Below are 14,814 nucleotides of genomic sequence, written 5' to 3' on the forward strand. Positions count from 1 at the left end.
AAACAGAGAACCTTTTCCCTTTGATTTTGTAAATCTTTCTAGTAGACAGTCTCTGGGATGTAATAAGAATGCTGATTACTTGCAAGGAGAGCCTGGATTGACTAAGCCATCATTGGAAATGGAGAAACCAAGCAGTTCATTTCAGGGCTGACATGTCCAGGAGAGACAGGAAGGATGGGTGCGAAATGAGATCCGAGCTGGGATCCAGCACCAATGGAGAGTGTTGAAGAGGAGGCCACTGGTAGAGAAACCATATTTGTCAAAAGCAAAAAGGACCAATGAGGATCACTTTACCATTCCTCTTCATTGCTTTCTAAAGACATTTTTTGGATGTCAGGAGTCGGGGGAAAGACGTAAAGGAGAAAGGCGGCCCAAGTGTGGTTCATAGCATCCTGGGTGACTCTTGTTCAGGCAGAACATGCTGCATTTGCTGTTGTGGGAAAAGGCAAAGACAGTTTTGCCACCTTTTGATTGAGGGACCACTTGTGAAGCAGAGGGATAGATCTGCTCAAACTGTTTATCAGAACACTGAAATTCCCCAGTATATGCATTGCTTAAAGAAAGCCACTGGAAGCAATGCCCAATTCCAAACCCTCATGGCTTCTCAGTATAAAGGATAAAAATGGGTCTACAGACATGTTTTCGGTTTAGATATATATCAGTCCTTGAGGGAGGGAGTCCTGGAAGGCCTGCAATGCTAAAATAACTGCCCCCATCTCTAGAATGTTGACATGGAGAATTGTCTTGAAGGGTGGATAACATGCCTTGAGACTGTTTTTCCCTTTTAGTGCCTCCCTACACCCACAACTAGGAAGCATCCATGGTCACAGTGCCTTTGGTATGGGGAAAGAAACAGCTGACCTTGCACTACTATAGGGAATTCGATCCACCATGAAATGAGGGTTCTGCAAATGTTTGTCACACGTGCTTGGAAAAGACACTGATTGATGCCTGATGGACCACTGCACTGACCGAGTCCACTGAAGTACACTCGTGGAATCTGGTGAGAAGGACCCAAGTGATGGATGCAGCCACTGAATCTAGCAAGTTAAGAGCCATTCTACCCATTGGTTTCTATGGCGAAAGAACCACTTGAACATGATTGTGAAGAGGAGACAACCTGTTCTGCAAAAGTTTCTTTGTCTGATTTATTGCATCCAGCTGTGCTCCTATGAACTCTATCACTGTGCAGGACGGAATTTGGATTTGTCCATATTTACTGTGATGCCCAACACTGAGCAAAGATGGAGCAAGGAATCTACTGCTTGTATGAGTAGATTCCTGGGAGGGGCAGAAATGAGACAATCATCCAGATATGAAAATGGCTGGACCCCCCCCCCTGCAGTCTGAGGAAAGCTGCTACCACTTGAGTGGTACCACTTGCATTTAGTGAACACCTGGGGACTGTGGTTAGGCCAAAGGGCAGGGCTCTAAGTTGGAAGTGACTGGATCCCAGCTGGAAGAGGTGAAACCTTCTGGACTGCCTATCCACCCTGAAGTGGTAGTATGCATCATGCAGGTCTATGAAGCATATCCAATGTGTTCACTCTCAGCAGTAGCAGAATGGACGAAAGAGTGACTATCCTAAACCTTGATTGTTTAACGTATTGGTTGATGTGACTTGGGTCCAAAATTGGTCTGAGGTCTCTGGTCTGTTTTGGCATTAAAACGAATCTTGAGTAAGTTCTTGATCCTAGCTGGTCTGGTGGGACCTCTTGGGTGACTTTAGTATTTCTTGACTGTGGCTGGTCTTTGAGAGGGTGCAACATTTGGAAACTGCTTTGAATTTGGGAGGGGGGGGGTGACAAAAAGGGAATGCAATAATATTTAAATCCTTTTGTAACACTGTTGAAATACCTTCTGATCCCACTTTAAAGGGTTACAAAAAAATCACATGACTCAAGTTAACAATACTTTCTCCTGTTCTACATTACGAGTCACATAATACATCGTCAGAGTCTACAACTGTAAATAGTCTGAAAGACCAGAATCTAATCTGATTACACAAACAGCTATAAATTAACAACCTAAACTGACAGCCAGTGAAGTCTTAACTAACTGATTTCATATTTTGCTGAAATGAAAATTTAAGTAGCATGCCTAAAATCTCAAATCTATATATGTTCAAATGTATACCAAGTCAGGAATTACATTTGCAAAATTTACTTGCTGCACAAACAAGCAGTAAAACACCAGAATAAGAACTGCAAACTGCTTCAAGTAGCTATAAAACTCTACATCAACATATACAAAGAGTGAATCACCAATTGTTTAAGTAATTATTAAGTCAATAAATAGCTTAAAAATTGCCAAATGAATCTGAAGGCTCAGAACATGCAAAGTGCCAAAACATATTAAGGGATACGGGATACTTAAATTTCTGTAGAAAATATCTAAAAAAGCACAGTTTAAAAAAATGCAACTAGGACATGGGGAAAGGAGCGATGGGTTGTGTGGGTAATTATGGGGGTTGGGGGGTTACACCAAAAACATGCATTTAAAAAGATGATTTCTTAGCAAATTCCCACTAAAGGCCAAATGACTATCTGTTCCTTAAAGGAAAAAAGGAAAAAAAATGGACAGAATGAATGACTGTACTTTAAAATGGATATACTATTAAACATCTACATGCATGACTGTATTAAATTGCATTTTTATTTAATTTAGGACATGAATTCAACAAATGATTTCTTCATCTATTATTATGAGATTAATTAAATTACATGTAAAGGTTATGCCTGATCTTCTGTTACACAAGCTGCAGTGCTAGAAGATAAGAAAAACACTGTTCTGGTCAACAAAATAATTTTTTATAAATCAATCAGGAAAGAATATAAGCTGACAAAAAAAACATGTCATATATCTATAGCTACTTATTGATCTACGTATATCTAGGTATATGGAATTATTTAATTTCACTGAATACCATTTATGTCAAGGTGCATAATGTTGAAAAAACTGATCGACATTATGCACGTTGACATGCTACTACACAACTACATACACCAGTTTCCATGCACATTCCAAAGACGTGCATTAGGTGGACTGGACACTCCAAAATGGCCACAGGTATGAGTGCACATGCCTGTGTGTATTAAGGAAGAAATATTAAGGAAGAAAACCACAGTACGGCTAGCCACCCGGTGGTGTGAACATTGGTCTGGATATTTGCCACTGTTAATGCGACACCCCAACCTCATGTGCAGAAAGAGAAAAAGGGGATGTGGATGCATTTATGGATACACATATACATACATATATTAGTGCCAGCAGTCTGAAATAAAAATATAAATGGACCTATGCAATTTAAATTATCAAGTGCACATATACACTGCACTCAATGATCGGTTTGTACTATGTCCCAGACTTCACTAATAGTACTTCAAAACTCAAGAGTGAATAAGGAAAGGGGGGTTAAAATTGTAGCACCATTACTCATATTTTTGTAACCCTTAAGTGGTATTAAAAGTTATGAAGGTGTTGGGAGCTTTCGCCCCAAATTGTGTTGGGGGGGGGTGGTATATGGAGACAGCCTCTCTGCAGAACTGCAGTAAAAACTTCATTTTTCATACCTGGAATGGTTCGTTACCTCTTCCACGTTTTCTTTACTCAATTTCACTTACTCTGCAGTAGTAAAGTACTTTGTCAATTAAGTAAATCAAGTATCCATCAATCATCTTTAAAAACTGCATGCTGTAATCACATTTAGGAAACCTGGATGACAGTTAATTCATGGAAAGCATAGCTACCAAATGGACACTCATCATCAGTCTCAGAACAGCATTTATCAATACATTTATCAGCAATATTGAAACAGAATGGAAAACAAGTATCTGCATCAAACTTATCAGGCAAAGGAGACCGTTTTGTAATTGGAAACAAAACATCCTGAACATAGAATTATTTCACTTTTCTTTCGAGGTTTAGAAGTTCAACGTCTGTGTCAATGACTCCAAGGAGGATTAAGAAATGCAAACTCCAGGAAGAGATATACTGGAAAGCATTAATTTAGCCACTGCTGTAAACTACGGAAAGGATTTGTATTCATGAGTAATACTGGTTGAGATCCATTTGCTGCAAATATCTCGATCAACAGCTGCTATATAGCATATTGCATTCTAGAAGTGTCTCAAGTTTCATTAAGCCAGAGAGTTTTTACAGTAAGCCACAGGTATTACAAGGTGAACAAGTTTAATTCCACCTAAGAGCATCACACAAATGCATATACACACCTGTTGATTAGAAGGGTTGACAATGGCAGTCAGCAGGTAATGGCCAAGGGGGTCAAACCTCACTAACCTGAAAAAAGGGGAAAAAAAAGTATTTCAGATACTGATACTGCAATCTTCAAGGACATACACACAACTGCATGGATAACAGTATTGCAAGAGAAATCCCATATATTTCTACCTCATCAGTTAATCTACAAAAGGATATCTAGTAAATCACACTTTTTTTTGCTCTGAAAAAACATGCATTCAGAGATGTCCACAAAACTGCACCAACACAATGACAATACACTATTCACATAAACATGTGCATCCCTGAACTCCGAAGTTCATCCCATGTCACTGAGCAGCAACTTCCTGTAAATCAAGAAAAACAAAGAAATTTAGCTCCAAGTAATATATCCCTCTCTCTAACACACACACACACACATATCTATATATATATATCTATATCTATATATATATATATATATATATATATATATATATATATATATATATATATATATATATATATATATATATAAAATCTATATATATATAGTTTCACTTTACAATCCCGAAATCCTGAAATACTGAAATTCAGTATCTCGAGACTGTAAAGCTGAAAACTGCAAAACCCCAAAAGAGCAAAATTTAAAATTGTGACTGCCCACATACACACTCCACACACAATCACACATACACCTTCCCCCCCACACTACAAACCAATGCAACAAAACAAACACATGCGGACCCTACATATAAGAAGGGGGCAAGTCCCCCTGCACCCCCACCCAACCCCGTTATATATACTAACTCCGAGGACGCACTAAAAACACCAACGCATAAAAAACACTACACATTCATCACTCCCCCTGCACAAACACATCACATACATACAAATATCACCACTCTCAACACGTACACACTCACAATCTCACCTACCTACCCTAACCCACACCTCAAAACTCCAAACACACACGCACACTCAAATCCCTGCCTAAAACACCTACTAAAACATCACTTACCTGAATCTCCAGCCACATCTACATAACAGACTGCACATTATGAATACAGGGAATCCCACGTCACGTACACACCCCCACAACTGCAAATTCAACATTTCCGAATTTGGCATTCTGCACTTTCACGCACATGCAGGTTCGACACTTTGGTCTCGAGCTACTGAAGTTCGATATTTCAGTAGTTCCAGATTCTGAAGTGTAACCACAGTGTGTGTGTCTGTGTATATATATATATATATATATATATATATATATATATATATATATATATATATGTTAAAAAGAAAAGCCCACTTCACCGAATCACAAATTAGTGAAAATATTCAACTTAAGAAAATACAAAAGTACTGTTTTTTGCAGAGGGGCGAAGCCAACCTGCACTCCCTATGTGGGGGGCTTTGCCCCAGACACCCCCCCCCAATTGTATACAATTCCATGGCCACACAACCACTTGAGAAAAGAAAAAAAACACTATATAGAGCGAATCAGTACCTGTGCATCAACAGCGATTCACTGTGTACGGTGTTTTTTCTTTTCTCAAGTGGTTGTGCAGCCATTGAGTTATTACATATAATTAAGGGCTAAACAGTGTCTGGTCATTATGTTATTTTATTCTATTTTTACTTTTATTTTTATTATGTCATTTTATTCTTCTCTGTGTGTATGTTTTTGCACTGGGAACAAAGCATCACAATTTCGTTCAGCTACACTGTGGTGTAGTTCTGAATGACAAAGTTTTCTTTGATTGACTTACAGTGGATATAAAATGTTAAAATGACAGGTATTTGTGATATAAAAAAATGACACCACAATAAATCATTTCAAAACTTTTCCCACCTTTGTGACCTATAACCTGTACAATTTCAACTGAAAAACAATCAAATCTGTTAGGGGAAAAAATATAAAAAATAAAAAACGTACAATACGCTGGTTGCATAAGTGTGCACACCCTTAAACTAATACTTTGTTGTATGTGCACACCCTTAAACTAATACTTTGCTGAAGCACCTTTTAATTTAATTACAGCATTGTCTCCTTGGGTACACACCTGCCATCAATTAGAGAGACTTTGATTAACCCCAAATAAAGTTCAGCTGTCCTAGTAGGATTTTCCTGACATTTACTCAGTTGCCTGTTGCAGCAAAAGACATGGTTCGCAGAGAGCTTACAAAGCATCAATGGGATCTCATTGTTGAAAAGTATCAGTCAGGAAAAGGGTACAAAAACATTTCCACAGCATTAGATATACCATGGAACACAGTGAAGACAGTCATACAGTGAAGCAAATAAGGGACAACAGTGACATTGCAAAGAGCTGGACATCCCTCCAAAATTGATGAAAAGGCAAGAACTGCCTCATGTACACAGACAACCCTCTCCTCCTCCCAACAAATTCCAACACATATGAGAGATGCAACCATATAACCATACTGGAGGCTAAGCTCTCTCAACTCAGTACTGGCGAAACCAGTCAGGAGGAGAAGGAAACCACACTCACTACAATTCCAATCTCACATAGACCTACCACGACAGCAAACCAAACACAAACACACAAAAACATACTCTGAGGCTCTAAATAAAAATCTGCCTAAGCAGCAGAGACCTCCAAAGCAGACACCCAAGCAACCGCTACCCCAAAACAAAACTCGTGCAACATATAGCTCACAAAGCCAGTGTGCCGAACAGTCACAGCCCTTAAGGCTAAACAACACACCTGATACAATTGTAATAGGTGACTATAGTCAGGCACACTGACATCCTGCTCACCAGGCTGAACAAGGAGAAGGTCACTGTGAGCTGCCTGTCGGGCGCTAGGATCCGCCACATAACACAAGCACTCAGGTCACTCCAAGACAAGTACAAATATGACTCAGTCATTGTCCATGCTGGTGTGAATGACTGGAGACGTACCTCCCTGGACTACATGAAAAGAGACAGAGGAGCTCTCTGAGCATGTAGCCGAGGCCGGTATGACCCTGACCTTGAGTAGCATCTTACCCTCACCAAGAATGATGCCACAATATGAAGACAAGATGATCAATTTCAACAATTGGCTTAAGTATTGGTGTCATTCAAAAATGCCCCTTTGTAACTGTACTAAGACTCACTGTTTTCTAATTTTTTTTTTTTTTACTTTTTCTGGTGTTTTTGCAGGAAGTTCTCAGAAATCCTGGTCAACTCCACAGCAGCTTGGGACCAGGAGGACACCTTTTTAGCAATGCAGTTCTGGACAAATTTACCTTTATGGCAAACTGTCCTATGCATATACCTGGCACAGTGAGGACAGTCATCTGCATCGTGCTGTAGACCTAGGAAGAAAAAGCATCAACTATGAAAATGCCTGTATGGGATTTCTATAGCACACTCAACACACATTCATTTTCAAAAACACCCATCCACTCTCAATATTTATAATATAAACTTTAAAAAAAAAAACAACCAAACTTGAGAAAAACGTTTAGTTGGCACAGGATTCTTCCAAATGACCAATGTCAGGTGACCAAAATATTCATAAAACTTTAATTGAGCTAAAAAAAGTGTACAACCACATAACAATACTTTTAAAATACTGCTTTCGTAACATGCTAACAGATTAAGCGCTTTCATCCACGCAAAGTGTGGATTTAAACAGAATACGTAGCACATCCAATTAATGATTTAAACACCATTCTTTTTTGGCGCTAATGGGTTAGTTAACTAGTTCATCCCATATTTAAAGCTATACACTTCCTATCTACTTTGTACTACACATTTATAAAGTAAATATAGTAAAAACTTCCTATACATACAACCTCAAATAGGGCAAATTCATAAATATTATATACTTTATGTAATGCAGTCAAAAACTAAGAAACACGCAATAAAAATACTATAAAAAACTATTAGATTTGAATAGTGTGTGTATTGTTTTCAGCAACTATTTCATACCCGTGGTAATAAAATAGACTTTATAGGGATATTGTCATTTAAGCCAGGTGGGCTTGTTGCGTCAAGTAATAACTGCCACTTTACTTCTTTATCACCCAATAATAACCTTAACATTACCTCCTCTTGGGTTTGTTCTAACTTGTTCAAGTATATCTAATTTAAAATTATGACTACTCCCCCATCTCTGTGTGCCTAGAGCATTGCTTCTGTCCTTTTTCTTAATATTGTACAAATGATCGAAAATTCTATTTATAAGACATCTGTTTTTCCCACACAGCATCCGGGACAAACTATACATTTAGCTAAATATATAAAGTACAGTTCTGTACCTACCATAAATGTAGATGTTAGAGTGTATTCACTGTTGCAGTCATTACACTTGGGTTATCTTGCTGGCAGGCTACCTGCAGTCGGCCTGAATTCCAAAGTCCTGGTACGGCATCGGTTGCTGTCGCCTCTTGCCCGACGTCAGAGCGCCAGGGGTATAAAAGATGCAGCCAATGCCATTTTCTTCAGTTTTTCTTCCCCAGATGTCAGGTGCCCCCAAAAGGGTAGGCTAAAAAACATTGCTTATAAAAGCATGCACTAAAATAAACAATACCTTCATCTACAAGCAAATACACCACATAGGTTGTATAGGATAGAGAAGTACAGATAAGTCCCAGCAAAGAAAGGGGGATGGTGGGTGGGTAACCTGAACTGCAACAGTGAATACACTAAAACATCTACATTTATGGTAGGTACACAACTGTACTATGTTCATCGGGTTTCACTGTTGCAGTCATTACACTTGGGTTGAATCCCAAAGCTGAAGTTGGGCGGCTGGGTCTAAATAGAATTAGGAGTGGCTATAAGACCCTGCAGAAATGCAGTGGCAAAGCCTGCTCTGGATTTAGAGTAAAGAGGTAAGTGGTAGTGCTTAGTAAAAGTGTGCACTGAAGTCCAAGTTGCAGCCTCCAAAATATCCTTAGTTGGTACTCCTCTGAGGAAGGCTGCTGCTCTGGTAGAATGTGGTCTAATGCCCTTAGGCACTGAATTGCCATGTTGTGAATAGCAGAAACGAATGCAGTGTCCTATCCATTTTGAAATAGATAGCCTTTCCTTGTGATCCTGCAGCATATGCCACTAAAGTTGCTCAGTCTGTCAAAGCTTTAGTTTTGTCCAAGTAGAAGCATAGCTGTCTGTGTATGTCCAAAGAATGCAGAAGTCTTTCCCCTTTATTTTGTATGTTTGGGAAAAAAGTAGGCACATGAATGGTTTGGTTAAGAGCCACACTGGACACTACCTTACGCATAAATGTTGGGTTTGTCCTTAGAGAAACCCTGTCCGGATGGAAGATAATAAAAGGTTCCACAGCCATTAATGCCTGTAACTCTGAGACTCTTCTTGCTAAAGTTATTGCTAGGAGCAGAGCTGTTTTCCATAAGAATTTTATCTCAGCTGTATTAGCTGGCTCGACAAGAGGCTGTGTGAGTTTTTCCAAGACAAAATTGAGGTCCCATGCAGGTATTGGTGCTCTCCTTGGGGGTCTTATTTTTTTGGCCACCCCAGAGGAACTGCCTAAGCAATGGATGTGAAAAAATAGGTGGGTCTGTATTGTAATGAGCTGAAATGGCAGAGGCATGGATCTTAATTGATGAGAAGGATAGGCCTTTGTCCAGTATCTCAGTTAGATATTGTAAAATCTGAGGTATATTTGCAACAAACGTGTCAATTCCTTGTGCCTGGTTCCAAGCACAGAATCTCTCTCATTTTTCTGCATAAGATTTTCTGGTGCTGAGCCTCCTGGCCTCCAAGATAACATTCAGAAAGGTATCCGCGGTAGTGGTGCTGCGGTAGCATTGTCGCCTCACAGCAAGACGTTGTTGCATTCGATTCTCAGCTACAGCGTCTTCTGTGTGGAGGCATGCATGAATGGGAGTGCCTTCGTTGAAGGTTGTGCGTCAGGGCTAACTTGCCATGTAAAAATGCACGACCAAACATTAGCAGACCAGAGTTCCGCTGTGGCGACCCCTAACCGGGATAAACCGAAAGACCCAACCACAACCGCTTTAGAGAGAGGTGTATTCTGAATGGTTACACTATCCGCCATGCAGCTAGATTTAGGGTTCTGAGTTGGCTGTGCAGGATCTGATTTTGTTGGGTCAGTACATGAGGAATTTGAGGCAATGTCCAGGCAGGGCCTTGGGACAAGCTCCTTAGGATTGGGTACCAGTTTTGGCATGGCCAATCTGGTGCAATTAGTATCATTTGTGGCTTCTCTTGTCTGACCTTTAGGAGTACCTTGGGGAGGAGAGGCAGTGGAGGAAAGGCATATACTGTAAGGTTGTTCCAGCTGAATGACAAGGCATCCACTTTCCATGCTTGTTTGTGATAAGTCCTTGTGCAGAATCTCTGAAGTTGGCAGTTGTGAGGGGAGGCAAAAATATGTATGTCTGGGCATCACCATTTCCTTGTTATCATGCTGAAGAGTTGTGGATGTAGTTTCCACTCGTGAAGATCCATGAGGTTTCTGCTTAGTTCGTCTGCCAGAGCATTTGTTTTTCCTGGCAGGAATTGTGCTTGCAGGTGTACTTGGTAGGTCAATGCTGTGTTCCACAAAATCATAGCTTGTCTGCAGAGGGGGTAGGAATGTGTTGCCCGAGGTTTGTTTATGTACCACATAACTGTGGTGTTGTCCATCTTTATCAGCAGCTGTCCTGGAAGAAGTAGGTCCTTGAATGCTGTCAGGGCATTTTGTACAGCTAGCATCTCTTTTTGATTGATGTGAAGATGCCTTTGGCTTGAGGGCCATGTGCCCTGAATACATTTTTCTGCCATGTGGGTCCCCCAGGCAAAATCTGACATCTGTTGTTAGTGTTTGCCTGGCTGTGGGTAAAGTGAATGGCTGTCCCTTGTTGTGGTGACAGGCCTGTGCCCACCACCAAAACTCCTGTTTCTGGCAGGGATTGAGAGAAATTAATGATTCCAGGCTGTGGCAATGTTGAGTCCAAACACTTTTTAGATACCGTTGTAGTTTCCTCATATGCAGTCTTGCATATGGAATTAGCAGAATGCAAGAGGCCATGTAGCCCAGAGCCTGCAGAATTTCTCTTGCAGATAACTGGGTCTTTGTTGCCATGCTTTCGAAGTAAGAAGTCAGTTGCCTTTGTCTGGCATGAGATAAGCCATCTGGGCAGTTGTATTTAAGCTTGCAACCAGGAATATTATCGCTTGAGAGGGTACTAGTTTTGATGTGTTTTCGTTTATTGTGTACCCTAGGGAAATTAGTAACCTTTTTACAAACGCCAGATGCTTTAGAAGTATGTCTTTGGTCTCTGCTCGAATAAGGCAGTCGTCCAAGTAGGGATATATATGAATTCCTCTGTCTGCAAAATGCAATTACTGGTGCCAGGCATTTTGTGAAGACCCGGGTGCAGTAGATAAGCCAAAGGGCAGTGCAGAGAACTGGTAATGCATTGAGCCAGCTATGAATCTGAGGTATCTTCTGCAAGACTGTCTGATTGGGACATGCAGGTATGCCTCTTTGAGGTCCAAAGTTACAAGCCAAGCCTTCTTGCCCAGCATGGGCAGAAGCTGTTGTAGAATCAACATTTTGAATTTCGGAACGTCCAGAAAAGTATTCAGAATAGACAGATCCAGAAACTGACTCCATGCTTTGTCCCTTCTTGGTACTAAGAAAAGTCTTGATTAAAATCCTTGTCCCTGTTCTTGTTGTGGCACTGGATGAATGGCCCTTGTGTCCATGAGAGATGAAACTTGTTTTTGTGCCTCTGCCCATTGATTGTGTGGCAGGTCTGGCATACCTTTTGCCTTTGGAAGGGTGTGAAAGCGGAACCTGTAGCCCTGAGAGACTATATTTAGGACCCATTTGTCCTGGGTGATCGTGTGCCAATTTTGTGAAAAAAGTGCTAGCTTTCCCCCTAAGGGTGCTGCCAAAAGAAAAGTGCTTGGCATTGGTAGAGGGAAGTCACTGGGACTGTTTCCTATATGGCTGTGATTTGTCTTCTCCGCTTTTGGAGGTAGAAGCACACCATTCTTTGGGCCTGTATGAGCCCTGGGGTTGTTGTCTACTTCTAGGGCGTCTGTATCGGCCTCTTTGTGGCCTGTCTGACACGGGAAGGGACCAATTCTTAGGCCAGTTCCTGCTAAATCTGGGTGGCTGTACCTGTAAGAAATCCTTCACTGTCTGCATAGATTTAGCTTTATCCTCCATTTTCTTCAACACCTCTTCTGCCTTAACACCAAACAAAGTATCATGCTGTAATGGAGCACCCAATAATTTTGCTTTAACATGATCAGCCAGAGTCTGCTCCTTTAATCAAGCATGCCTTCTAATAACAAAACCTGTTACAGCGGCCCTGCAAGAGGCCTCCAGTGAATCATAACCACATTTGTTTTCCCACTTGTTCAGCTGCACGCAATAAATCCTGCAATTCCTTGTTCTCAGAACATTCATAATTTGTCAACATTTTCTGTTTTAACAGAGACATTAAGTATTGCTGATATTTAAGCATATGAAACTGACAATTTAAAGCCCTTACAGCCAAGGTAGCAGAAGTGTAAACTTTTTTCCCCCATCTGTCCAGTGCCCTAGAATCTCTATCTGAGGGGACAGGGTTTTTATGCAGTAGCAGCCTTGACCCCCCTTTGGGACCCTGAGAAATAGTTTCTGGGTCAGAAGCAGGGTTTTTATATAGAAATTTATGAGAATCTGGAACCCTGTAGTATCTGTCTGGTTTAACAGGAGCAGGAGGTAGAGTCAGGAGACAGGCCGGACTCTGAAAATACATCTACAATGTCTAGAACAGGTGGAATAGCAAGAGGTCTGTGCTGAGGTAGAAGAAGAAAGTCTCTGAGCCTTTTCTTAGAATCAGAATAATCTTGGCACTCCCAGTGGAAATGCTCCCTCATGTTATGCAGGGTTTCCCCAAATGAGTAATCCTCACGAGGAGAAGCTGAAGGAATAGATTCTTCAGCATCAGAATCGTCATAGGGAGGAATAGAGTATCCCTGTTCTAAAGAGGAGTCAGAGGAAATGGAAAACTGATCAGAGGAATCATTCAGTATCTTGCCTAGGCCTCTTATCAGGAAGGGGATGGGAACCCCTGATCAAAGTAATTAGGTCTTCGGCCATTTTGAGCATCTGTTTCTTAGGCGTGGAAATCTGTCCTGGAGAATGCTGTACTTGTTTCCTTGTCTTTAAAACTGTTTTAGTCTTTGTCTTGGATGCTGAAGTTGGCTTAATATAAAGCTGTGTAGGTCTGAAAACACCCTCAGAAGCAGATGCCTGCTCAGCGGGCTCCGGACCCATCTGAGGGAATCATTTCTAAAGGCCCAATACCTTGAGTATCAAGAGGCCTAGCTGTCTCCACGTGGGAGTCAGAGGCGGCCTGTGGCTCTGAGGTAGCGGGTGTCAGGGGCTGCGAAAGCACCTCACTGAGAACCGGCGACTGGCCTAGAAGAGGCTTCGTCGGTTTTGGACCTCTGATGCCTGTCCTTTTCGTTTTCCTTGCGCTTTTTATGAATTCCGGTTGTCGGCTGTTTCAACGGCATTATATAGTTACACCTTCGGCCAAAGTAATGAAAAGCAAAATCGTACCGACGCTTAATAGTGTGTGTTGGTTAAATCTAGCACAAAACTGACAACTAGCAACGTCGTGGTCAGGGCCTAGGCAAGGAAAACAGTAAGAATGAAAATCCTTATGAGGTATTTGCTTCCCACAAGAAATACAATTGTTAACTTTTTCTGACATCGGTCTGGAGCAAGAAAAAAGTTTCCCCAATGGGGTACTTAGCTTTACAGAAGACTTCGGATCTGAAATTCAATTTCGAAAATCTAAGGATTCAGCCGACCGGCACTTGCGAACTGCTTTTGCTTCGGGCACCACAAGGCAAGAAAGACTGAAGAAAATGGCTTCGGCTGCATCTTTTATACCCCCTGGCGCTCTGACGTCAGGGAAGAGGCGACAGCAACCGACACCGGACCAGGACTTTGGAATTCAGGCCGACTGCGGGTAGCCTGCCAGCAGGATAACCCAAGTGTAATGACTGCAACAGTGAAACATGATGAACATCCTGTTTAGTGTTACAATTCCCAGGTTTAAATGTCACGCTTGTGCCATTTAAATTATCCAGAACTAACTTTTTTTCTTAAATGGCATGACATTGTCCACAGGCCCCACACTTTCTAGTATGTCCATTCTTGCAGTTCAACCTTGCATTGTCCCCACTATTTTCCAAACTACTCTTCAAATTCCGTCATTTGGAAGAATCCTGTGCCAACTAAACACTTTTCCTTTTCGCAGTTTGGTTATTTGGAAAAACGTTTACTTATTAAGACTTTAAAAAAAATTAAGTCTCTCCACTATGGAGTACTTGATCAAAATCCCTAGAAGATGGCTCATATGACAAACTGAAGACACACTACATAGCATATGGAATGTAGCAAAAAAGATATGAAAATTGCATTGACCAACACTCTTCTTATACTGCTGACATCCTGTCCTCAAACTACATATATGGGTCTATTTCGGAATCCCAAATCATCACAAGATGAAAACCTTGACATGATAACCACGAAACTTAAAATACCGAAATGCGCAAACACACCTAGAGCAAAAAAATACTTGCCCAACATGACGCTAAAA

General features: G+C 41.0%; 1 protein-coding gene across 1 annotated transcript in view; it reads right to left on the reverse strand.

The window, feature by feature from the left end:
- Positions 1 to 14,814, reverse strand: part of AMBRA1 (autophagy and beclin 1 regulator 1) — a gene marked incomplete in the record, with an annotated part of 1,868,076 nt that overhangs the window by 1,552,743 nt on the left and 300,519 nt on the right. Inside the window, 1 exon segment of the mRNA XM_044082605.1 lies at positions 4,233 to 4,299. Within this exon segment, the coding sequence (XP_043938540.1) occupies positions 4,233 to 4,299 (67 nt within the window).

The sequence above is a fragment of the Protopterus annectens genome, chromosome 9.part0, assembly GCF_019279795.1.
Source record: "Protopterus annectens isolate FY-2018-M chromosome 9.part0, PAN1.0, whole genome shotgun sequence".
In the NCBI taxonomy this organism is placed as follows: Eukaryota; Metazoa; Chordata; order Ceratodontiformes; family Protopteridae; genus Protopterus; species Protopterus annectens.